This window comes from Prunus persica, chromosome G8 (assembly GCF_000346465.2).
Source record: "Prunus persica cultivar Lovell chromosome G8, Prunus_persica_NCBIv2, whole genome shotgun sequence".
Taxonomy (NCBI): domain Eukaryota; kingdom Viridiplantae; phylum Streptophyta; class Magnoliopsida; order Rosales; family Rosaceae; genus Prunus; species Prunus persica.
The window spans coordinates 11,438,259-11,463,932 of NC_034016.1; the positions used below are offsets into that span (position 1 = coordinate 11,438,259).

Consider the following 25,674-nt stretch of genomic DNA (forward strand, 5'->3'; position numbering starts at 1 on the left):
GAAAAAATAGGGAGCATACCTTCACAGATGAAGGAATGAAGATGTTCATCTTCGCAGATAGAAAAGCTAGGGCAAGAGAAAAACGTATGATGAAATACTTGGGAGGGAGGTTGGATTATTTTGGTCTTTGTTATTTATAACTCTCCCCTTAAAACCTTCCAAATATATCACCTTTCGAATACACCTAGATTTGATTCAACTTTTTTATAATCCTAATTGAATACACCCATATTTGAATAGACATTTTAAAAGTTCATATAAGTCCGAATTGAATACACCCAGACTTGTAAAACCTCTTTTAAAATTTTGTATAAATCCAAATTGAATACACTCGGATTTTTAAAATCTTTTTAAACGCTTTATAATCCTAATTGAAAACACTCTATTGGGATTGTCATTGCAGCTGCCATTGGATTCTATCAAGCCTAAATACATGATTAAATAAACTTACAAAATTTAGAGAATCTTTCTATCTTTGCGTGTCTATTGAGACCGGTTAAGTGTGAACTACTAGGGACTGAAACATATTTGTACTTTTTATCCTCTAATTGATCTTTTCCATGTTTAATGTTCTCACTTAGAATTGAATTTAGATGGATAACCTTTATTTGGATAATATCCAACCCATACAAGTGAGACATTTAGTATAAAAGTTCCAATATTTGAAATTTCCAAGCAATCTTGTCCAATTACTTCTGATATAAGCCGTCTTTAACATTATATTGGGCAGAAAATCAGAATATTTGGCCATCTTCAACTTTGTGAGATGTTCAAATTTGGTCTACTTCCAGATTCTATTTTTGTATGAAGCAACAAGCTACAATTAGATAATAACTTACTGAAAAATGAGACAATAAAGTGGATGAGGAATCAAAATATATCATTACATTTTCTCATGTTTCCTGCAGAATAAAACATTTAGAATTGTACATGGCTTAAAAGACAAATCTTCTTGTCATCCAGTTCAAAATTGGAGTTATGATTTTGGGCTCAATAGTCTTCGAATCGAGAGTTCATGATATCGTCATTCGACTGCTTCACAAATTTTGTATCTTCGTGCTCAGCTCACAAGCACTTTGACCATCAAAGAAGGCTTCCCAGATTCATAAGCAACAGAAAAATGTGCATATGATCAATCACAGCCTCTACTTCATCTTGACACGGCGAGTTCTTCTGATCGAACTGAGGCTGATTTGGATATGAACCAGATTCACTTCATTTGCGTTCATTCATACACTTAAGCTGCAAGTGAGATGAATGAAGGTTTCATCACTGCAGGGGATTGTGATACCACCCATTGGATGATCATATCCAAATTCTTCTTCTGCTTGACTTAGCAAATCCAAGAACAAAGGCTCATTCAAGTATGATATTGGAACCACAAATCGCTTCTTCTGGCTCCCCCCAACATACACTGCAAAGTAGCCTTTTGGGATGTCTACGGTGTTTGAAGTAGCAGCCTTGTTTAGACCCTTCTTGGAGTTAACAATTCCTGGCAATCGGAATCCCATGGTTTTTATATTCTCAAGTGGAAAATTTGAACAAGAAAGAATTCAGAGGACTTGGGAAACAGAGAAGACTTTGATGCTTGGCAAGGAGAGAGACTTGAGTTGTTGGTTATGAACCTGATCTCTTGTGTATATATAGATGAAAGAGTATCGCCTTCTACATGAAATGAGTGGTCTCGAGGCGCAGAGATTTGCCCCAGTGAAGGATAATAGCTTGTGAGAAATCAAAACATAACATGGGTTGTCTTCCCACTCACATAAATCATCTCCACATGCAATGACAAAACTGTATCCCTCTGTACAAACATCATTCCCCACGTCTTATTTCATCGAGTAATTTGTTGTGGTCTAAAGATTGCTAATGTGTTCCTGTCAAGAGACTATGGACAGATATGTCTTAACCCTGTTTTGTACTTCAAAGAAGTCTTTTCTATCCACATATAAAGAGTTTGTAGGTGTCACAAAAAAAATTGTTGGGCATCATGTTCTCCAACAAACGTACAGACGTAATAACTACCAAGTTCTTGAGAATGAGATGGAAAACAGACCATGTGATCCCTCAAATTCTCATGCCTCTTTCCAATCCCCACCCAATTGTCCCCATTTCAGATATTTTCCTCTACACACCCTTTCATCTATACGTAGACACACACATACACACAGATGATCCCATAAACAATTGAAATCCTGAGTCTTTACAAACATGAAATCTAATGAGACGTGATCCTAAAATGATTTAGTTTCCTGTTTTATTTGTATTTATTTCATAGATTTGCTGTATATATTCCTTATCTCTCAAGGACTTGATTCTTGCCTAGAATAGGAAATCCTTTGTGTAGACACCAAGCAAAGCATTGTATATAATTATCACATGATTGTTCAATGAAAATCATCGAGAATATTCAAAACCTTTCATGGTATCAAGAGCCTGAGACTCACAGTCCTCGATCCTCAATTTTCTTGTTCCCTGTCTTTTTTTTTTTTTTGTTGGCACCATGGCTTCTTCCTCGTCTATTGATTTTCCTAGCGTTCATCATGTTATCTCCATTCGTCTCAAGTGTGATAATTATCTGACGTGGCTTGCTCAAATTGTTCCTATCCTTCGCATCTGCCGCTTGCTCAGCTTTGTTGACGGCACTTCTCTGTGTCCTCCGACCATTCCTGACCCAAATGCTAAGGCCGATGAATCTACTTTTCTGTCTCTCCTCCCCAACCCAGAGTATGATGATTGGGTCCAGAAATATCAGCTTGTTTTCTCTCTCTCATCAACGGTTCCTTTCACCATGAAGTTCTCACCACCGTAGCTTCCAAGACCATCGCTGTGACACTTGGGTAGCCCTTGAAACTCATTTTGCTTCTCCGAATCAGAATCGTCTTCTTCAACTTCACAGTAACTTGCTTTGCACAACCTGTTGTGAATCTTCCATCACTGATTTCCTTGATCGTATTAACTCGATTGACGATAACTTGGCTCTGGCAGGTGCTTTAGTTGCTGACTCTGATCTCCTTGTGATGGTTATGAACAACGTTTGTCCTCTTTATGAAAATACCATTGCCGCTACTCAAGCTCGTGAGAAACCCATCAATATGCCTGATCTTGATGCTCTCCTCTTGTCTGCTGAACGTGGCCTGTAGTTATCTTATTCTCTGGTCATGTATTCTGGTGCGACAGCTATGGAAGCTTCCCATGGTGGTCTCGGTGGCTGTGATTTTGGCGATTGTGCTGGGTTTGCTGGTCATAGTCCCGATCTTCCCAACTCATTCTCTCCCTCACGACTAGGTTTTACTTCTGGTCGCGGTTTCCCTGGCGCTTCCTATGGCGCCTCTAGTCCTGCCTCACATCAACAACATTTTGGTAGCAATATCGAGCTGAGTGTTCTTGGCCCACCTCCTTCTGGCTCTACTGCTTCCTCTTTTGGGCTTCATTCTGCCCCTAGGCCTCTTCAATGTTTCAATTGTCATGGTTTTGGCCACATCGCAGCTGTCTGTCCTTCCAAGACGTTTTCTGTGCCTTCTCCTCTGTCTCGTCTTCAAGACATAACTGCTCAATATCCTTCACATGGTGGCCATCAACAGTGGGTTGATGATACCGATGCAAACACTCATATTACCAATGACCTGAGCTTCTTATCCCTTGCTAAACAGTATCATGGTTCTGACAATGTTGGAGGTGTGCTTGGTGGAACAGGTTCGCCTATTAAAAATATTGGTCACTCTCGTTTCTCTCACCTTAATTCTTCTTTTCATCTTAATGATATTGTTCATTGTCTCGATGCATCTCTTCCTCTCTTACCTATTCATAAATTTCCCACTAACAACCATTGTTTCTTCACTTTTTTTCCTAATTGTTATTTTATCCAGGATTTGGGGACGAGGAGGACACTTTCTTGGGCAAGAGTAGTAATGGCCTATATCCCTTTTCATTTACACCGAATGAGTTTTTTCAAGTTTTGCGTGATCGTGTTGCTTTACTAGGTGTCTATGTTGACCGCTCTGTGTGGCACTCTCGCCTTGGTCATCCTGCTTCGTCTACTTTGCAATTTTTGTTATCTCATAATAAATTGCCATCTTCTGGCTCTGTCTAGTTCTTTTTGTCAGTCATGTACGTTGGGTAAAAGTGTTAAATTACCCTTTAGTCCTTTTTATGTCCTTTCTTCTCCACTGAAACTTATTCACTCTGATGTATGGAGTTCTTCAAATAAATCTATTTCTTATTTTAATTATTATGTTTTATATGTTGATGATTTTTGTCGTTATTCTTGAATTTTTCCAATGAAATTGAAATCATAAGTTTTCTCTCACTTCATTAAATTTAAGGCTTTGGTTGAAAATATGTTTTTCACTACGATTAAGGCATTTCAATCAGATGGGGGTGGGGAATACACTAGTCATCAATTTAAGAATTTTTTATCTCATCATGGCATTCATCATCGTCTTTCTTGTCCACATCATCCTGAGTAAAATGGTTTAGCCGAACGTAAGCATCGTCACATTGTTGACACCGGGCTCACTCTTTTAGCCAATGCCTTTATGCCTCCTTCCTATTGGGCTGAGGCCAAGCACACCACTGTTTATTTAATTTACCGTCTTTCTTCTAAGTTGCTTCAGTATAAATCACCCTATGAATTATTGTTTCACAAAGAACATAATTATTCGTTTTTAAAACCTTTTGGGTGTGCATGTTTTCCTTATTTACGGCCATATAATAATAATAAATTACAATTTCGGTCTTCCAAATGTGTGTTACTTGGTTATTCTTTGAACCCTCAAGGTTATCGATGCTTGGATCTTGTTTCTAATCATGTTTTTTTATCGCGTCATGTGTTATTTGATGAAGTTTCTTTTCTGTTTAACAAGGCACATGCTGCTACTACTCCAGACCATTCTCCGTCATCAGACCTGCCTGTCATCCTCTCTGGCCCAAGTTTATCTTCATGCAGCCCATGCCTTCCAGTGTCGTATTCTCTGCCTAGTCTCCCTTCTTTGGTGCCAAAATTAGGAAGCGGAGAGTGAGAACTCACACACACGGGTACCATGGGAGCTTGAACCCAAGACCTCTTGAGAGCACACCAAAAGCCTAGGAAAATCCACCTAACACCCCATTAGTCGACAGTAAATAGTTCAATTGCATAAAAAGAAAACAAGAAGACTTAATGGATATGAAAAATAGTTTTTCCAACATATTTCTTCCCTCGTATAAGTACATTAAAAATTGAACAAATGAGATTCCAAATTGGTTGTCGTCATCTTTTAGATCCTTTTTCTATCTCTTCAACCGTTGGGAGGGTTTTTTTATTTAAATTATTTTTTTGTCAAAAATGATTGCTAATTAATTACAGTTTTACTTTTTCTTTTTTGCTTTTGTAATGAATAAAGAGTACAAATGAAACATCGTCAAAATTGCTTGACAAAGTGGGCTGTCGTTTAAAAAAAATGTAGATTACAAGTTTAATGGACAAGCAATTTGTGATCTATAAAGATGTTGCTTCCTATTGCTTTCACCATTATTTCCACCAAAGTAAAATTTATAGCTGAAAGTTAGATCAGTTTCGTACACATAGTAGATCCAAAATGTTACTACCAAAAAGGCTTCAGTTTTAACTTGCTACACTTTGCCTACCACTGGAAATATCCAATTCGGAGTGCATGAGGGTAAAATTGAGTGTCATTATTGGTAGTGAAATACTTTGTGATTAGGAAATATATCTTGACAATTTGATTATAACAAATGAATAGAAAAAAAATTAGAAATACCTGCATATATAGTTATGGAACAGTTAGAGATTGAAATTTCAACCGGCCAGCAAGAAAGGAAAAGGGAGAGAATCCCAAAAACAATAGAAATGTGTGGCATGGGAGGAGCCCCTATTATGTCACCTCCTTAGTTTTCAATTAAGAAAACGTAGTGAAAATATGAGAATCCTTCCCAGCCACACATCTCCATTGGCCTCTGGGAGGCCTATCTCCCATTTCAAGTCAGCCAATTCTAAGAGTGTATTATGCTCTCAAGATTTAGAGCCCATTATTTATAGGGAAGCCAAGGGTACATAAGTTCAAAAAATAACCTATAGTGCCCATGGTTTCCATATGGTGAGGAATCTATGCGCCATCGTAGTTGTTTCACCACATGTTTTGACAATTTTCGTGAGGAAGCGAAAAGGAAAATTGGGTTGGTATTCTTGCATGCTTCCCACACGTCGTAAAATAAATTCTTGATATACCTATTAAACCATTTCTTTTATCAGTTCACGTGATGAACACGATGAGAGAGATAAAGAGAAACCGGCCGGTTACATCTGACACCTATGAACAGAAAAGAATCCAAAACCGTGATAGGTTGGTGAAGGGAAGTGATGTTTTTGGTTTTCCAAAATTGGATTTTGGATTTTGGGGATATTAGTACCAGTTTTTGAGCCACTAAATAATTCGATTGCATAATCAAACTTAAAACAAAAGTTACAGGTATGTTAGATATGAAATATAATTCAATTGCCTTCTACTTGATTATGATCTTCCTCGCTGGACTATGAATGCTATTGGGCTTCTAATTTGTTGCTCCAAAAACCCATTTACCGCAACGGGCCATTCATCGGGCCTCCATAAATTCAGGTCCAATCAACATTTATATGGAGATGAATGCTAGATTGGAAAATCCATGAAATCTGCAGTATGTGGTGGTGTAGAGGCTATATGCTGTGGTGGGGATGAATGGGGAGACATATGCATATGAAGGATCACATGGTTCTGTCTTCCACATCATCAAGAATTTGGCAATGATTGAGACTTCATATCTGTTGGATTGTGTTTTAGTTTTAAATCTGAAGTCCTTGCTAGGACAGGAAGCTAGACAAGTTGCTGACTCTAATATATCTTTATAACGGTATGTAAATATTTTTGTAGTTTGTCAAAAATAAAAAAATCTTGTCATGCACCTATCAATAATACATTGAGGTTTTTTTTCCCTCAGATAATTTGTTTTTCTAAGGGTTTTCAAAAATCTAGTTTATGCAAGCTGGAATTATGCAAATAGACTTTGGCAAGAGAAAATTAATGTCATAGCATATTGTCATGAAACAAATATTTGTGTCAGGAGTTGATTTGCAAGAATGTGTTTCATCAAAATTTGATAACTTAGGATCAATCAAGCATTAAAAATGCCACTGAAATGGGCATGATATTTCCCCAATCTGTATGAGGAACCATGTAAAAAGTTATATGGTCAGCATTTTAGTCAAATTCTTGTGCAAATCTGCTACCACTTGTGGGATTAACTATATAACAAGGGCTACAAGAAGATAATACTATAATGCAAACCATAAGACAAGAAAGGATGAGGATTTCAAATAGATTGTATATTGCTCCTGGAGAACAACAAAGAAGTTTACATAGGTTCAAAAGACAGAATTTGACTGCCTTTGGGTGGGGGATGATATTTGGACCAATGGTTCTAGGGAGTTCATAATATCATCACTTGTCTGCTTCATAAAAGCTCAGCCTAGAAGCAGCTTCAGCATTTGAGAAGGTTTGCTTTCACCATAAGATGTGAGTTGATTCCATGGATGAGCAGTGGTAGCCTCTTCTTCATCCCAACTCAGCGAGTTCTGAAATGTGGATGCTTTGGATATGATCATATCCAAATTCTTTCATCTTGGCTCAGTGAGCTCTGAAATGAGGATGGTTTGGATAGATTGGATGACCGATTCGTGTACACTCACACACTTAAGCGGGAAGTGAGATCAAGGAAGGTGTTTTCACTGCAGGGGATTGTGATACCTCCCATGGGATGATCATATCCGAATTCTTCTTCAGCTTGACTCAGCAAATCCAGGAATAAAGGCTCATTCAAATATGATATCGGAATCACAAACCGCTTCTTCTGGCTCTCCCCAACATAGACTGCAAAGTTGCCTTTTGGGATATCTAAAGTCTTTGAATCTGCTGTCTGGCTTGAACTAGATAGAGATCGAATGAGACTTCTCTTTGCGTTAACAATTGCAGGCAACCGGAAACCCATGATCTTATATATTCTCAAAGGACAAAAGAAGAGAGGGAATTCAAAGGACTTGGATTTGGAAAGCAGAGAAAGCTTTGGTGCTTGAGAAGGTGAAGACTTGAGTTGCTCATGATGAACTTGGTCATGTGTATATATAGATCAAGGGTATCCAGAAAATCAACAGCTACATGAAATTATTGGTCTGAGATGGGCTCCAATGAGGGACACTTGATTGTGAGAAATCACATGGGCTTGTCGTCCTTCTCACCCAACACATCCTTGAAAGATTTCTCACGGAACTCTTCCCTACCTCCTCTAGGTAACAGACAACAAAAGGACCACCAGAGGTGATTCAATCCAAAAGAATTTTGTCTGTTAGGTAAGTAGCATTTATGCTTCAGACATGCACTTCTCTTTGTTCACACTAATTCAGCTGACCACATAATCGGACTATTATACTACAAAGTTTCTTGAATAGGTCTGCTAATGAATTGCCCTCTCACTTCATCAAAAGACCAACAACACTGCATATGTTGTGGTCCTACCCAACACTGATACAATTGTGTTGTGTGGTGCTAAATAGCTTGCTTGGGAGCAGCAAGGCACCCTACATGTGGCTTTGTAGTTTCGTCTCTGATCTTCAGTCTCAGCAAACAAAGGAGTTATTTATTTCATTTTGTTAGGCCAATCTGGACTTAACCAGAAAACACTATTGCAACTCGGTCTAAACTCAATTTTTTTAAAAACCATTTTCCATTACAACTCTTGGTTTAACAAAACCATTGCCAGTCTTGTTTTAGGTAAGTTCGGCGAAAAGCCTACTAGAGAAATCTAGAAAATTCTAGAGAGAAGGAGAAGCTAGGTTGATAATCTCTTCTTGCCTTTGCTTATGTCAACAACTGAAGAAGCCATGTAAACTTGGCTTGCACTCTCTAGCATAGGGAAAGTCGTGCATATATATTGTGCCATTTTTTTAATGAAAGAAACTTAGTTGTTCGGCTCAGTGTCTCTCTATATTAACTCATGATGACTCTCCTCCTTATTATTCTTTCAGTCCATTGAGAGATGTTAAGCATACTGTGCTTAATATATTATTAAATTATCAGATACAGTCATTTTGCCCCCATGGATAAAGGAAGTACAAAGTAAACCATTATACTTTCATTTTCTGAAAAATATGCTGTCAGTGATGATTTTATTTTATGACAGAGCTACAAGTACAATGAAAAATAAGACAAGAAAGTGGATCAGGATTTAAATTTGCATTCCAATATATTTTCCTGGAGAGTAACAAAGGTTACACATGAGAAGATCATAGCATCCAACCCAAATGTGGAGAGCCCCAAGATCTTTTATACTACAATGCACGTCTTTAAGTTCCGTATGTACTCTCAAGAACAATAGTTCAAAATTTCGATCATGATTTTGGACTAAAGTTTTTCAACGTCCATAGTGTCTTCGTTTGTCGGATTCATGAACTTTTTAACTTTATGCTCAGATCACAAGCAGCTTCAGGCTTACAGATTGCTTCCTCTCAGCACAAGATGTAAGTCGACAGTGGACGATCAAGAATAGCCTCTTTCTCATCATTACTCAGTGAGTTCTGGAATGAGGATGCTTATACATGAATGAATTTGGATCATAGTTTCTTTTCTTTGGTGTGCACTCATACACTTAAGCGGGAAGTGAGATGAAGGAAGATGTCTTCACTGCAGGGGATTGTGATACCACCCATGGGATGATCATATCCAAATTCTTCTTCAGCTTGACTCAGCAAATCCCGGAACAAAGGCTTATTCAAATATGATATTGGAATCAAAAACCGTTTCTTTTGGCTCTCCCCAACATAGACTGCAAAATAGCCTTTTGGGATATCTAAGGTCTTTGAATCATCTGTCTGACTTGAACTAGATAGAGATCGAATGAGACTTCTCTTGGCGTTAACAATTCCAGGCAACCGGAAACCCATGATTTAGTACATTCTCAAGAGGACAAGACGAGGAAAAAGATTGGCAAGGACTTGGAAAAAACAGAGAGAGCTTTGATGCGTGGGAAGGATAGGACTTGAGTAGCTCATGATGAACCGATCATAGTATAGATATACATGAAAGGTATGCAAAAAAATCATCAGGTACATGAAATGATTTGTACTGAAGAGGAACTGAGAGGAGAAGCAATGAGGGCCACTAGCTTGTACCAAATCACATGGGTTTGTTTTCGTGCTCATGCAACCCTTCCGCAAGAGATTTCTCATGAAAATGATCACACTCTATCCTTGTGTAGAAAAAGGATACCCTACCTAGCTAGCTCCTCTGCTTAACAGACAACAAAAGGGACCACCATGTTCTTGAAAAATGAATTCATTGCTCCTCTGGTTAATTAACAGTACTGCATATGGTATGCCCTACAACAAAAACTTGTTAACTTGTGTGATAAACTAGTAGTCCCTTTCTTTTTCATCTTTTTATAAATGCTGCTTCAAAAGACAAGAATTTGTGGTGCTATGAGAATATACATGGACCCTCGGATGCTCTATGATTTGGTTGGTTGGGAGCACCAAACCACCCTTGCATGTGGCTTTGTCCTTTCATCTATGATCTTCAGGCCCAACAAGCAAGGGAAGTCTTTCATTTGTTTGAAGAATTGATACTTATTGAGAATGCAGTAGGTAATGAGTACATATCTAAAAAGCATATGATATCAAGAGAGTGCTAATCTGTAGCAATTGTAAATGTAGGATACATACTTTTTACTTAAAGTTAAACATATGAAAAGATGTTTTACTAATCGAATTATTTGATATAGCAAATGTAAATTGAAAAAGATGAAAACCAACATTAAGTTCTCTTTGTAGGCGCTAGTAGAGTAAAACATGCCAATTCGTTGTAAGTGCAAGCCACATCGCTTATGCTTATACTCAACATGAAATGAATTGTTGACATTACAATTCGTGAAATCTATCTGTTGACTCTAGCGACGTCAGTAATTTCATCTAAATTGTAGAAATTTGTTATAAAAACAAAGAAGATTATTGAACAACCTGATTACCTAAAACCAAATTAGATTTTAGAAAAATATAGTAGATACATAAAACTTTATTACCTAACAAAGAAAGATGTCAAATCTTTCAAAAACATTTTCTTACAACCAAGGGAAAAAATCCAAGATTGAATTGATGAAAATGACTTCGTTTGGACCACTCAAACCTTCTTTGCTAATTACTCAGTTAGCTAGTTTGTTAAAGTAGAGAAGTTACCTAGTATATCTCCAACAAAAATAGTCATATTGTAAAGCCTGTTATGTAACTAAGGGAATTGTGGAGAGAATATAGAGAAAACAAGTAGCAATAGAAAGGCTCTTCATCTGCTTGTATTAAAGTTTACTTTGTATCCATTACAATTGAGAAGGTAGCCTTGTTTATAGGCCAAGCCTTGGCTAACAACCAGAGAAAGAAGGCTCATGGAAGGTGTAAGCAAATAACGTTCCAACTTGTGGGCTCCACTTGCAGACTTTTACAACACTCTCTCTTGGATACCACAATGTATGGAATCTGTCTCGTTAAAAACCTTGCCAATAAAATTTAGTGGGACAAAAAATGGTCCAAAGGGAAAAAGAGCGCATAATCATGTGTAACATAAAATTATGTATATATAACACTGACACGCGTGCGACACTGCCTCGTTAAAACCTTGCCAGGTAAAACTCAGTGGGACAAAAAAGAAAAAACTAGATGAAGGAAAAAGAGTACAATGTGTGAAAATCTTATTGATGGCACGCTCCCCCTGATGCTGACAAAATATCTTTAAGTCATGATGTTGACAATCTTTCTGAATGTCGTAGTTGAACACTGCTTCCATGAATCAATCTTGTAATACTGGTGGATGCTACCCCTAAAGAATTACTCCCCTTGATGTCTTCTTTGATGATCCAACACAAATGATATTGATATCACATTTGTACTTCACAAACTGATCTTTGGTAATGCTTGTAGAAAACTTGTTGTTGTAACATCTCTGGAGGATCCCTGTGTGTCGTCATTCATCTAATTCTTATTGAGGTTAGAGTAATACAGAAAAATATCTAGGCTATTTTCATAAGACTTTCACTGTACACAATGGTTTGAATTTCATATGTTTTCCAATATAAAAAACAATAAGCTCATATTTATAATGATAAGAGCATTAAATATTTATATGGTGTTGTTTACCCTTTTTGTATTTGAGTATGTTGAAGCCTAAATAAAATTCCCCATTAATTTTTTAAACACTTAATGGTTTCTTGAGTAACTTTCTTGCCACTATTAGCAGATAATACCCTAACAGATTTGAACAACTTTATATACTTGCACCCCAAGTAATAGACTTTAAACAAACAATTGTGATTTTGGATGGGGAAACCTCCCAAGAGAGTTCTTTTCTATGCCTCAGACTTGTGACGACTTCACAATTTATTAAGACAAAAATGGTAAGCAAAGCAAAATACACAAATTTATGAAGGGTATAACAGACTAATCCAAGCAAAACTACTTGAAGCACAAAGTAACAAATGAATCTTTAAATCTACGTACTTCTCAAAGGGGTTGGACTTTGACTTATGTTTGAAAACATAGTCGCAATGATGACTTGTGATTAGACTGGACTGAACTTTTGTTGACTAGATTGAATGTTTCTGCACTGGAATTTCATGTCAGCACCTTCAACTAATAGAGATTAGCTAGAAATCGATACCAAGTTTGAAGTTTGGCAGAGCTATAAACAAGTTAAACCTTGAATAGGCTATGGAAGTGATCAAAACTGCAAACGAGTACCTATTCTTGTTGATTCTGAGTGATTTTAAAGCTATCTAGACAATTTTAAGACATTAAGATGTATTTGAAAAGCTTGTTGAGGATTTTGTATGATGAAATACCTGACTTCTTCTTGTTTTATCTAATTTGATGAACCAAATTTGTCAGAGGAATTAATCTCGTTTGAATTCTGTTTGATTTACCTTATCTGGATTACAAGGGCAATCTTGGTTTCTTCTTGGTTTTCTGAACTTCTTTTTGAGCTGGATTGCTTGTTAAGGAAGATTGCTTGCTTGCTTTTGGTAGTTGTAAGATCATATGATCTTTGATTTCTTTTTATCAATCTGGAGTTATTGTTGAGTTTTTCCTTAATTTGTTGGTTATTTGTCCCTTCTCCTGTCCAGACACTTTTGTATTTATAGGAGAAAAATGATGTTGAAGAAATCTGGAATTTTTAGTTTTGGACTATCCTCCATTTAATGCACAAGTGGCAAAAGTTTTGTTAGTTAATGCATTGATCGTTTTTGGCACCTGCTCATTAATGTTCTTGAATGTCTCCTGATCGTTCCTTTTGGAACAACTAAGCTGAAGTGAGCAATAATGCCCAAATTCCTCCAACGTTGGTGTAACACCCGGATCCAATTTTAACTTCTCATTCAAATTATTTAATTTATTTAATTGTGAAATTACAATTTTACCCTTAGGGCAGGGTTATTTTGGTCAGTTTTTAATCCGATAGGATTTTGGGGAATTGAATGGCACCATTACTTAGAGTGCATCGATACGAGTTCATAGACATTCAGTGGGATCAAATAAGAGTTTTAACAAAGAAGTTACGATCAACGGAAGTGCAATGGCACCACCGTAAATATTTCAAAATTTGAAATTGAAACACTAGATTCTCTCTCTCAATCTCTCCCTCATGAATCTCTCTCTCCTCTGTTGGGAGCACCACAACCCCGTCGTCTTCTAACGATGATTCCGGCGTCATCCTTCCTCTCCTGCTACGAAACTGGTTACAATTTTTTTTCATCTCTCTCTCCTCTTTACATCCATACCAATTTCCAACCTCAATTCCAAGGGATTAAGCCAAAAATTCGAACGAAAACCCAACTCAAACTGGCCTGTCAAAAACCATGACTTTCGGCGTTTGTTCCGGCCAACTTCACCGATCACCAGGTGGGTTCCAAAACACTCCCGTGCCTCCCCTCTGTAATTTTCCTCGAAGACCCGACTTGATTTCAACCCGAAACCATCGAATTGAAACCTAGAAGGTGTTTCAACGAGAAAACCAACTGTTCGAGGGCTTTAGCGGCTGAATTGATCTTCAAGCAAAGGTATAAAGTTACTCCCCTTGATGTGTTTGATCTTTTGATATGATTATTGGCCAGCGGTTTGGAGTTTTTCGATCGCCGGAAATTTTTTCAAGACACCCGTAGGCAGTGGTGGCTCGTCAGTGGGGTATCAAGGTTGGGTTTTGAAGCTAGAATGTTCCCCATGTCGTCCCAAGCACGATAGTATGCTCAAATTTGAATTTGGTTGTTGTTTGACGGTCGATCAAATTTACACATATTAGGCGTCTTCCGTGTTCGATATGTTCAGACCGTTGGATCAACTCCATTTCCAACTATGCTGGTCTAGATACCTCTCAGATCATGTAGGAACTACGAATTGAGAATCGGAGTCCCGGATACTCCAATTTAATGGCTCAAAGTTTGGGTAAAACGGTGACCGCCCGATCGTATGATTGTGAGCGATCCGACCGCTCGATCTGGACCAAACTTGTAGGACGTGTTTAGTAAGCTTTGTTGAACCCGTAGGGAACTTTTGGATAGGAAATTGGAGGTCATGGGCCCAACAGGCCCAGCTGACCAAATTTGGGAAGTTTGACCACTTGGTTGACCGAGCGTCTTTCGAGGTTATTTCACATTTCAGAACATGTAGTTGGACCTTAGAAACTTCCTGTTTGTTGTATACACACCTTGAATTCCGGGAAAAATTAGGAATTTATTTTAAAGTTTCCATCCAAATTATTTTAATTAATCTAGTCCTCGTATTTTTCAATAGGCACTTCGGCTCAGCGTACTCAATAGGGTTAAGCAGCTCTAGATTATCTGTGAGTGGACTTTGTTTTTAAATAATAATCATTATTTTCAAAGAGAAAAAGCTATGCATAATGAGTTATTCGATTATTGAGTTTAACATATTATTTATTTAAATGTTTGAATTTGCATATTGTGATTATCTTGAATTAATATATGCTATGTTTGAGAGTTACTATCTGACAGGACCCGATCCAAATTCCGCTTTGGAATCCAAGCCGGACCCTGTGCGTGTCCGACACCTGGCGAATGTCAGGCACAAATGACCTATTTGCCCTTCTATACAAAACATGATAAAATAACAAGGTTGACGTCTACCGAAAAACCGGCAGAGTTTCCCTTGTAACTGGCTCAATACCAACATATTTACACCTGCCAAACAAGTATATATATACATCCAACTGCCAGCATACATTTATATACAGTCCAACCGTTCAATTCTCAATCTAGGGCAAAACATCAGAGCAACTACTAAGAATTTACAAAGAAGTGAATCTTTTTACAAAACAAAAATCCTACATCAAAGAAAAGGCGCGGAAGATAGAAAACGGCCCGGTGGTGGATCACTGTGCACGTCTTCTGCCTGGGGGAGCAAAACATGGAAAAGGGTGAGTGGACCTAAAAACAAAGTTTAGAAAATAGCATATGAACATACTAACCCCACTGTAAAAACAGTTGTACAAACTAAATTATTCTCTTTATTTCTGCAATCAATGCACGTATATAATTATACATGTAAATAATCATATTCATGGTCAACATTACTTTTAAAAACAGTTTAAAACTACCACCTAGGTGTACCCTTTATTTCCGTCAATTCCTTATATCCGTCAATTCCTTGCATCACCATAGGTGACACATACTCGCAGGTCTCAGTGACACGAGGTCAGTCCGAGCCGCAACTCGCATGATTCAGGGGACCGTGGTCCACCTTTATCCGCATACTCGCTCCATACGAGTTCGATTACCAAGGAACTTGTGGGGCAACTGTCAAGCATGCTGACTAAACCGAAGGCAACCAATATAATCCGAAGGCAACATTTAATATCTGGGTACAAGGTGGTTTAACAAAATATAAAGTTTCTGAAGCAAAGCTGTTGAATAATAAACTTTCTATAACCTTTCAAATTCTGCTGCCATTTATCTGACAAGTAACTATAATTTCTTTTCTTATATCCGTTAAAAGGTATTCCACTCGGCAGCATGTAAAATAAAACAGCTTATAATTGAAACTGAACTGCTTAAATTCATTTATTAAAACATAGAGTCCATTCACCGGTAGTCCGAGCTCGCTGGACCTCTTAAAGGTCCCTCCTATGGGTCAACTGGTGCCCGGGTGCCTGATTCAATGACCATAATATACTATTAATACAATATAGTGTTAATATAAAAACTCTGACCCCCAGCTCCTAAAAGTACATGCGTACAATTAAAGTTATCTCTATGCCCATAAAAGCTTTCCTTCCAGTTTAGCAGTATCTTGGGACTCAAAAAGCGTTAAAGTCCCAAAAAATCAACCCGGGACCCCACGGGTCCATGACCTCACAATATAATTCGGAAGCCGCAAGAAGGTCCAATATATCTAGGACACATGTCCAGAGGGTATTGGTCTCGATCGGACGGTCAGATTGATCACGATCGTGCAATCGCATATTTTCCAAACCCAAGCTCTAGGGTTCGCGATTCTCGGAGTCCCTAGGACTCCGATTCACAATCCGTCGAATCCTACACGATTCTAAAATTGTCTAGAGTAACATATCTGAAACTGGTTACGATCCAACGGCTCAACCGTATTGAACCCGGAAATCGCACAATATGGAAAATCCGTTCGAGGCTCAAACGGTATCAAAATTGAGATCCGTGAATTCCTACGCGCTCGTGACAACCTAAGGATCGCATCAAGTCTCAGTACCACTGCACTACCCTCGCCCACACGCTGCCGCACGCGCCGGCAGCGCTGGGTGTCCAAAGCGATTATGCATCGCCGGAAAATCTCGAAACCACGGCTCCGAACTCCTACCATAGGTATAACACCATATTTGGAACCACTTTTGTTCTTGGACCTACCCCAAAAACTGACCGAAAGTGGCCGAACACGGAGGTCGAAAATCAGCCAAATTCCAATTTGAAAACCGAGCTATCTACGGTCAAAATCGATGCAAACCTACCCAACCATCAGCTAGAGCATGGAAAATAGGTAGAAATCCATACCTTACTCGACAAATTTGGAGAAGAATTGAGGGAGAACGAGCGGTTGCAAAACTGTGAAAAACCAGCTCGAGTTTTACAGTTTCCGGCGGCTGAACGACGGTGGCTGGCAGCGGGCTGGGCGGGGCTTGAAGACGGAACCGAGCTGGTCCTTTTGGCACCGACGGCAGGGGCAGGGGTGGTCAGTGGCGAGAGTTCTGGCGATTGGAAAGTGACGGGAAGGAGGACAGCGGGAGAGGGAGAGAGAGAGAGAGAGAGAGGAAAACTTTTCGTTAAAACTCCGATTCGAGTCCACTTCATGTCTGCGAACTCATTTCGTCGTGCTCTACACAACGGTGTATGTGGAATTGTCAAATTCCTTTTCGGTCAAAAAGTCAACTTTTCGTTAAGAAATTATTCCAAGGGCAAAATTGTCTTTCCTCATAATAAATTACTAATTAAATATGAATTTTAGGTTTGGGTTATTACACTATACTTGGATGCGTGTTGGGTACATGGGATTGGTAGAAAGAGATTATGGAATGGGATTTGAGTTGTGGTTTATATTAATTTTGAAGTGCTTTAGGCACTACCCTATGTACCTTCCTGGTTTTGGAATACATGGATTGGATACTTGGAAACTTTTGGGATACTTTGATATGTCGAAACCCAACCACCCTTGACAGGGTGTTTTGTAGACCCTTAGCAGGATTAGTCTGCAAGCGTAGGACTTGTCACAGGCGTACAAGTATTGAAGATTCTGTTGTACATGTTGGTGAGCCAGTCCCCCGGTTGGACAACTCATTCCCTAGCCACATGGTCAATTGAGGATTCTTCTATATGGTCTAGCCAAACAATCCCCCGGTTAGATTATTTCCTCAGTACAAGTTTGGTAGTGGTCATACTTATGTATATATAAAAAATTTATATATATACACACATATACTTTCGTTCTTGTTTATCAATGAGGATTCTTTCTTGCTTGTGGTGCCAACGGGCACGCGTTTTGGGTGAGAGTAGTTTGGGGAAAATGGGTAAGGTTTTGAGTGGGATGGGTATTACTATACCATTATGAGATATGGATTTCACTTTGGTTTTGACTTAGCTATATATATATATATATATATCGATTTTGAATGCATATCCTTTTTAGAATCGTTTTCCAAATGGTGGGGGTTAGTATGTTGTTTTTAACTATGTAAAAACTTTATTTTTGTCCACTCACAAATTTTCTGTTTTGCTCCCACAAGGCAGTAGTTGAGCTGAGTCGAGCGACTAAGCCGAGTCTTGTACTTCCGAGCCCCAAGTTTCTGTAGGACAATGTTTACTTGTTTTTAATTCTATTGAACTCGTTTCATTGTAAACTGAATTTCTTTTGATATGCTTGGTTATCGCCCATGCTAGGGTTGGATGTAAGGTCAGAGGCCTATTATGTAAATTGCATGATTTTTCATTGTGCATGCTGTTGTTGGGATTTTATTACTTTGTTTTTTACAAGTTAAAAATTTGGGAAAGTTTGTTTTTCAAGAGAGACTCTACCGAAATTTTGACAAAATGTCTAGTTCCTCTTTTCCTTAATTTGGAAAAGAAGCTATAATGTTAGTAAGTGGGCCCGGCATCAGTTTGATGTCCGAAATACCACAGGATTCGCCACGGATTCCAAGAAAATTCAGGGCGGGTCTTGTCAATTGGTTCCATAAATACAAATATCCTGGTAGTAGAAAATAAATCCGGCGATCTTACAATAAATAGTCGTGATTTCTGTTTGTGCAAATAATCTCACGGGAGAATATTCTCTTCTAGATTCTTCAACCTTCGATCTTCCTTCTCCCTCTTCCTCGATTCCTGTAAAAAAGACTAGAGTAAATAGACCACACCCCCCGTGTTGGCCAAAGGCCCTCCAATGCCTAAGTTCGTTCGAGTGTTTGTAGGAAAACAATAGCTAAACAAAGGGTACGGAGTTGTATGTAGGGTGTAAACCGGGTGACCGGAGCCATGTGTGGTGGCCGGAGCCGTGTGGAGAAAATATGGAGAGTGGCGAGGGAGAGAGAGCTTCGGGTATTTTTCTCGGGTATAAGGAGTAGGTTTAGATGTACCTTGAATGATGAATGAGGTCGTCTATTTATAGGAGCCTTGGGGCTAGGGTTTCGTAGGGATCGAGTCGGACCTGATAATATCCGAATTAAATATATTATCGCTTAAGAAGATAATATCTAAATTAAATGATATTATCTTCTCTTTATTAGGATAATATCTTAATTAATGATATTATCTCTTTAAATAAAGATAATATCATATTAATTAAGATATTTATCCCAATTAATTAATTAGCTAGATAAACTGGTTTAATTAATTAATTTAAGAGATAAACTTCTTTTCCACGTGGCGTGCCTTGATTGGAGACGAAAATATATGCTCCCACAATTTCCAACTAAAGTAAGTCTGACTTCACTTTCCAGCTTTCATGGTCATTAAAGTTATTTGGAGCCGAGTTACCAACAGTGAGGAGTCATTCTGACATACCTTAACATCTAAGAAATTGTAAACTTTGGGCTATACTAATTCAAATAATTTTGACCCTTGGATTAAATCACCGTTGATTATCAAAATAATGTGAATTTATTTTAATTTGATCCCCCTTTGTTTGAATAGTATGGGCCATTCACCACTTTTGGTAAATAAAGCCCAATACCTTTTTGAAAAGTGAACCCAATGCTTATTTCGGGATGGTGCACATATTTCAGGCCCAAACAGTACCCCTAAGTCTGAATATCGTCTCTAAAAAACGATTTCATACTTAATGATTGGCCTGCCTTCTATTGATGTGCGCCCTTTTGATCTATTTGCTCCTGCCCACGTCTGTTCATTGATTGGACATTTTGGAAAAGTGGGTATTAACGATTAGTTAATTCTTGGCAACTCTTCTTCTCCCACTATCTGTCTTCTTTAGAGTATAAAGCTGCAACCTACTTTACTCTTTTAAAACCATCATTAACCCCGAGTTCTTCAATTTGTAGAGTATTTCCAATCTTTGAAATTTAAAATTTCAATGAAAAATTCAAGCATTTCCCTAATTCTGCCTGAATATTCTCGATGGCTTCTCCCAAAACCCGTGCTAGTAGTTCTTCCTCCTTCCCTCCACCTTATATTTCAGGCGAAGGTGTTGATACACATGCCATTGAGATTCGAAGCAAACTCCATTCATATTCCAAGAAGAATTTGAATGAAAATATCCTACATTTGAACGGGAATGCTATCATTCTGGGTTCTGCCTAGTTTGGGAAAGTTTTTGAGGAAATGGCCAAACTTTTTAAGGCAGATGCTGAAGCTCTGTTTTGCTATTGTAATCCTTCTCTAATATTCCATTCCTCGGTTAGCAAGAATCTAAGCAGATCATACCATTCTAATGAAGTGAGGAATAGCTCTATGAAGTGGTCATAATAGTTTGGCCGACTCTCTCCAAGGTATGAAGGCCATTGGAAGAAAGCTAGCATATATGATGCTTTGCTTCTGTCTAAGCATTCAATTAATAGAGATGAGAATCTCTTTGCTGCTTCTTTATGTTTTTGGAATTCTGCTACAAACACTTTTGACTTTCGTGTTAGCCCTATGCCTCCAACTCTGCTCGATATGGCTCAAATATTTGGATTTAGGCCACATGAAAGGCCTGCTGATGCATTTGGAGATTATCACGGAAGGAAAAATGGTGAAAGAGTAGCTAAAACGAAGCCTTGCCATTCTTGCCAACGGAATACCACTTTCCAACAATTATTGAGGCCAATGGCCTTTAATCTCCTGTTAATTTAATCGGAGTCTCCTCCATGCTTCTCTGATTTCTCTTTTTCAAAATGTCGATCATTATCCAATAGAGCTATCTGTTTGCCCCTGAAAGTGGATTTTTCAAGCAAAAATTGTGCCATTGCCTAAACGTGTGGCAACTCAATCCTGTTAAAAACACTGGATTTTGGTATGTCCTGTAATTGTGCTTGCATAATCCTGCTGATGATATTTGATTCTTGCCCCTACTATACTGGATGGATTTATTTAGATGGATTGGATAGCCTTGTTAAGGCACTATCCTTCTTCTATGGTTTAATATCTGCATTTTTATGGCTATCTCTGGCTCATTCACACCTTATATTTACAATAAACAACAATTCCAGACATAACAGTTGCCTTTGATCTAATCAAAGTTTCCTTGATAACCCTCCTATTTTGACAGGGACCTATCTCCACAGTTGCCTTTGACTGAGAGCCTTTTTGCATATCCATGAGTTAAAAACGAAGAGCAAATTTACTGGCCATACTGGATTGTGAGAAGTGGCTTTGGAGACACTCTTAAAGAGGTGCAGCCGACAGTGAGAGAGAGAATGGACTCAAAGAGTATACTGGTGATGTAGCTGACAATGAGTTGGTCTTGTTGGTACCACTGAGCACGGGCAGGATTGGTTTGGGTAAGAGAGATGGTGGTGATTGTGGGTGTTACGGTGGTAGAAGTGGAGGTTTGAGCAGAAGGTTGTTTATGAGTGCCTTCGATAAATTTTCAGAGGTCATGACCGACTCAAAAGAGTTTGAGTTGGCAGAGCCAAAAGAGGTAGTTGGAGTCAGTAAGCTTGATAAAATAAGAACAGTTGGGGTTAGGGAAGGAGATGGTGGATTCAGACGAAGCCATAAGGTGGACCTAAAGGAAACGATTGGATCGAATAAGGGAGAGGGAGGAAACCCTAGGTAAGGCTGATATCATGTAGAGAATATATTTTCTTGTATTAAACAGAATACACAAAGTCCCTATTTATACTGATACAGGAAATCAACTTAGGATAGGAAATAATATAGACATGAATACAATCCCATTTACAGCAGGAAAAGCTAATTGCTAGGAGGAGATTGTGAAGTTGACTTCCGTGTGTACTAGGAAAGGGAAGCTGCGTTAACATCTTTCTTTGGCCAATTTAGATTTACCATATTGACTTGAGTTTTGGGAAAAAGGATTGTATCAATAGTGGGGACCTTCTTTGCTATTTTCAACTTTCTTGAGGCTAATGCTTCTTAGACAACATCCCTTAAAACAACACAGCTATTGGTAGTGTGATTCAAAGAATTATGCCACTTGCAATACTGTCTTCCCTTCAATTCTTCTGACTTTGGCAACCTGTGTCTAGGTGGTGTATCTATAGCCTTCTGAGATAACATTTCATCAAACAAACCGTCTAACTTTGATAAATCAAAAGAATAAACCTTGTTTGTTGGCTGTTTGTTTGGAATGAAACCTCCAGTGAAGGGTGGTGGTTTTTGATCCTTTGGTGCCTTTAGCAAAACTTTACAACTTATTGTCCCTTTATTTTAGCCATTTTTTCCACCACTGCCATAGTTTCCTCTGGTTCTAGCTCCTTTTCTTATTCTACCTGCACCAAATGTATTGAAGATGAAGGGGTCTTGTAGTATGTACATTTAGAAGCATTCCTCTTCTGTTGTTATTCCTTCAATAATTCTTCATATTTGGTGACCTTATCCGCCAGTTCTGCTAAGTCTCCAAATATTATTCCATTGAACCTTTTTCTCAAGGAGATCCTCAATGATGTTTGTCCCATCTGGATAAAGTGCCTCTCATATATAGGAATTCTAAACTTCATTTTCAGCTTTCTGAACCTAGTAATAAAGTCATGAGCTGCCTCATTCTCACTCAGCTTCAGTACAGTCCTCAGGCTAGATTCTGTACTAGTAATCATGGAAAGCAGTGCTTAGCCTTTTTGCATAATACAGTGGATTAGGACAAGAAAAATAGGATTCCTATGGAAGAACTTCTTTTTTTGGGGGGGGGGGGTTGTATTCCATTAGGATTCTAGAGAGTTTAAAAAGATTTTGTTTAAGTGCCTGCTTTCATAGAACTTTATGGAACTTTATAATTCGTATAGAACTTGATAGACTTTCAGAAGACTTCTGTATATTTTTTTAATAAACTTTCTTAAGTTTTCATAGAACTTGATAGGCTTTTATTCTAGACTTATGTAGACAGTATATTTCAGTTTATCCCCATCCTTGTCATTTAAAGAAAGAAACTTGAATTTTTTCAATCAAATTTGTTTTTGTTATCCAAAGCAAAAACAAAAAGTACTTGTTTGCTCTTCCCTTTTCTATTTACTTGTTGTGTATTTTCAGACTCCATTTGAGTGCAGCTATGAATTTTATCATGTCAATCATAAAATACAGCATAAAAAATATCAAAAAATGTACATCATCAACCATAGATTAAACATGACACATCTTATGTTGAATGGAAAAGGACGCAGTAGGAATTTACAGATTTGGGGTCCGAACTCTGATTGGCGTGTATGATACCTTTCTGAAAAGGAAACAATGCTACGAGTCAAACACACTGCTTTGCTATGACGTATGGTGGATTTTGGGCTTTTGAGGTCGTTTAGGCTTCCAAAACAGCATTTAAAAGTTGAAATTTTTGGATTTTCGTTTTTTTAATGTTCATTTATATTTATCTCAGTATTTTTGTTCGATTATAGAAAGGTTGTCAATTATTTCAATTTTCTATCTAGTCGTATATAGATATTTCAAAAGAAAAAGTAGTAACAAGCATAAACCGTAGTAAACAAGCATAAACCCTAGTAACAAGTATAAACCTAATAACAAGAAAAACACGATGAAGAAAAAATCATGGAAAAAGAAAACCCAACAAGGTATGGATCAAAGAAAAAATAGGGAGCATACCTTCACAGATGAAGGAAGGAAGATGTTCATCTTCGCAGATAGAAAAGCCAAGAGAAAAACGTATGATGAAATACTTGGGAGGGAGGTTGGATTATTTTGGTCTTTGTTATTTATAACTCTCCCCTTAAAACCTATGAAAATTTATCACTTAATGAAATCCTTCCAAATATATCACCTTTTTTATAATCCTAATTGAATACACCCATATTTGAATAGACATTTTAAAAGTTCATATAAGTCCGAATTGAATACACCCAGACTTGTAAAACCTCTTTTAAAATTTTGTATAAATCCAAATTGAATACACTCGGATTTTTAAAATCTTTTTAAACGCTTTATAATCCTAATTGAAAACACTCTATTGGGATTGTCATTGCAGCTGCCATTGGATTCTATCAAGCCTAAATACATGATTAAATAAACTTACAAAATTTAGAGAATCTTTCTATCTTTGCGTGTCTATTGAGACCGGTTAAGTGTGAACTACTAGGGACTGAAACATATTTGTACTTTTTATCCTCTAATTGATCTTTTCCATGTTTAATGTTCTCACTTAGAATTGAATTTAGATGGATAACCTTTATTTGGATAATATCCAACCCATACAAGTGAGACATTTAGTATAAAAGTTCCAATATTTGAAATTTCCAAGCAATCTTGTCCAATTACTTCTGATATAAGCCGTCTTTAACATTATATTGGGCAGAAAATCAGAATATTTGGCCATCTTCAACTTTGTGAGATGTTCAAATTTGGTCTACTTCCAGATTCTATTTTTGTATGAAGCAACAAGCTACAATTAGATAATAACTTACTGAAAAATGAGACAATAAAGTGGATGAGGAATCAAAATATATCATTACATTTTCTCATGTTTCCTGGAGAATAAAACATTTAGAATTGTACATGGCTTAAAAGACAAATCTTCTTGTCATCCAGTTCAAAATTGGAGTTATGATTTTGGGCTCAATAGTCTTCGAATCGAGAGTTCATGATATCGTCATTCGACTGCTTCACAAATTTTGTATCTTCGTGCTCAGCTCACAAGCACTTTGACCATCAAAGAAGGCTTCCCAGATTCATAAGCAACAGAAAAATGTGCATATGATCAATCACAGCCTCTACTTCATCTTGACACGGCGAGTTCTTCTGATCGAACTGAGTGCTGATTTGGATATGAACCAGATTCACTTCATTTGCGTTCATTCATACACTTAAGCTGGAAGTGAGATGAATGAAGGTTTCATCACTGCAGGGGATTGTGATACCACCCATTGGATGATCATATCCAAATTCTTCTTCTGCTTGACTTAGCAAATCCAAGAACAAAGGCTCATTCAAGTATGATATTGGAACCACAAATCGCTTCTTCTGGCTCCCCCCAACATACACTGCAAAGTAGCCTTTTGGGATGTCTACGGTGTTTGAAGTAGCAGCCTTGTTTAGACCCTTCTTGGAGTTAACAATTCCTGGCAATCGGAATCCCATGGTTTTTATATTCTCAAGTGGAAAATTTGAACAAGAAAGAATTCAGAGGACTTGGGAAACAGAGAAGACTTTGATGCTTGGCAAGGAGAGAGACTTGAGTTGTTGGTTATGAACCTGATCTCTTGTGTATATATAGATGAAAGAGTATCGCCTTCTACATGAAATGAGTGGTCTCGAGGCGCAGAGATTTGCCCCAGTGAAGGATAATAGCTTGTGAGAAATCAAAACATAACATGGGTTGTCTTCCCACTCGCATAAATCATCTCCACATGCAATGACAAAACTGTATCCCTCTGTACAAACATCATTCCCCACGTCTTATTTCATCGAGTAATTTGTTGTGGTCTAAAGATTGCTAATGTGTTCCTGTCAAGAGACTATGGACAG

The 25,674-nt window shown here is 37.9% G+C and overlaps 4 protein-coding genes across 6 annotated transcripts; 1 reads left to right on the top strand and 3 right to left on the bottom strand.

Moving 5' to 3' along the window:
- LOC18766488 (auxin-induced protein X15) lies at positions 1,139–1,783 on the bottom strand. Its single transcript, XM_007201398.2, has one exon. It carries the CDS (start codon positions 1,509–1,511, stop codon positions 1,230–1,232), a length of 282 nt encoding a protein of 93 aa, XP_007201460.1. The 5' UTR covers positions 1,512–1,783; the 3' UTR covers positions 1,139–1,229.
- On the top strand, positions 1,986–4,234 carry LOC109950586. 3 transcript variants are annotated; one of them, XM_020569891.1, is made up of 3 exons: positions 1,986–2,898; positions 2,989–3,717; positions 3,870–4,234. In XM_020569891.1, the coding sequence occupies exons 2-3, from the start codon at positions 3,162–3,164 to the stop codon at positions 4,091–4,093; spliced, it is 780 nt and encodes a 259-aa protein (XP_020425480.1). In that variant the 5' UTR covers positions 1,986–2,898; positions 2,989–3,161; the 3' UTR covers positions 4,094–4,234. The 3 variants fall into 3 exon arrangements, with proteins under 3 accessions (XP_020425480.1, XP_020425479.1, XP_020425481.1); XM_020569890.1 differs by having other exon boundaries at positions 1,986–3,717; XM_020569892.1 differs by having other exon boundaries at positions 1,992–3,696.
- LOC18766366 (indole-3-acetic acid-induced protein ARG7) lies at positions 7,252–8,169 on the bottom strand. The gene has a single exon (XM_007201383.2). The coding sequence runs from the start codon at positions 8,020–8,022 to the stop codon at positions 7,720–7,722; it is 303 nt and encodes a 100-aa protein (XP_007201445.1). The 5' UTR covers positions 8,023–8,169; the 3' UTR covers positions 7,252–7,719.
- LOC18766730 (auxin-induced protein X15) lies at positions 24,472–25,499 on the bottom strand. Its single transcript, XM_020569896.1, has one exon. It carries the CDS (start codon positions 25,285–25,287, stop codon positions 25,006–25,008), a length of 282 nt encoding a protein of 93 aa, XP_020425485.1. The 5' UTR covers positions 25,288–25,499; the 3' UTR covers positions 24,472–25,005.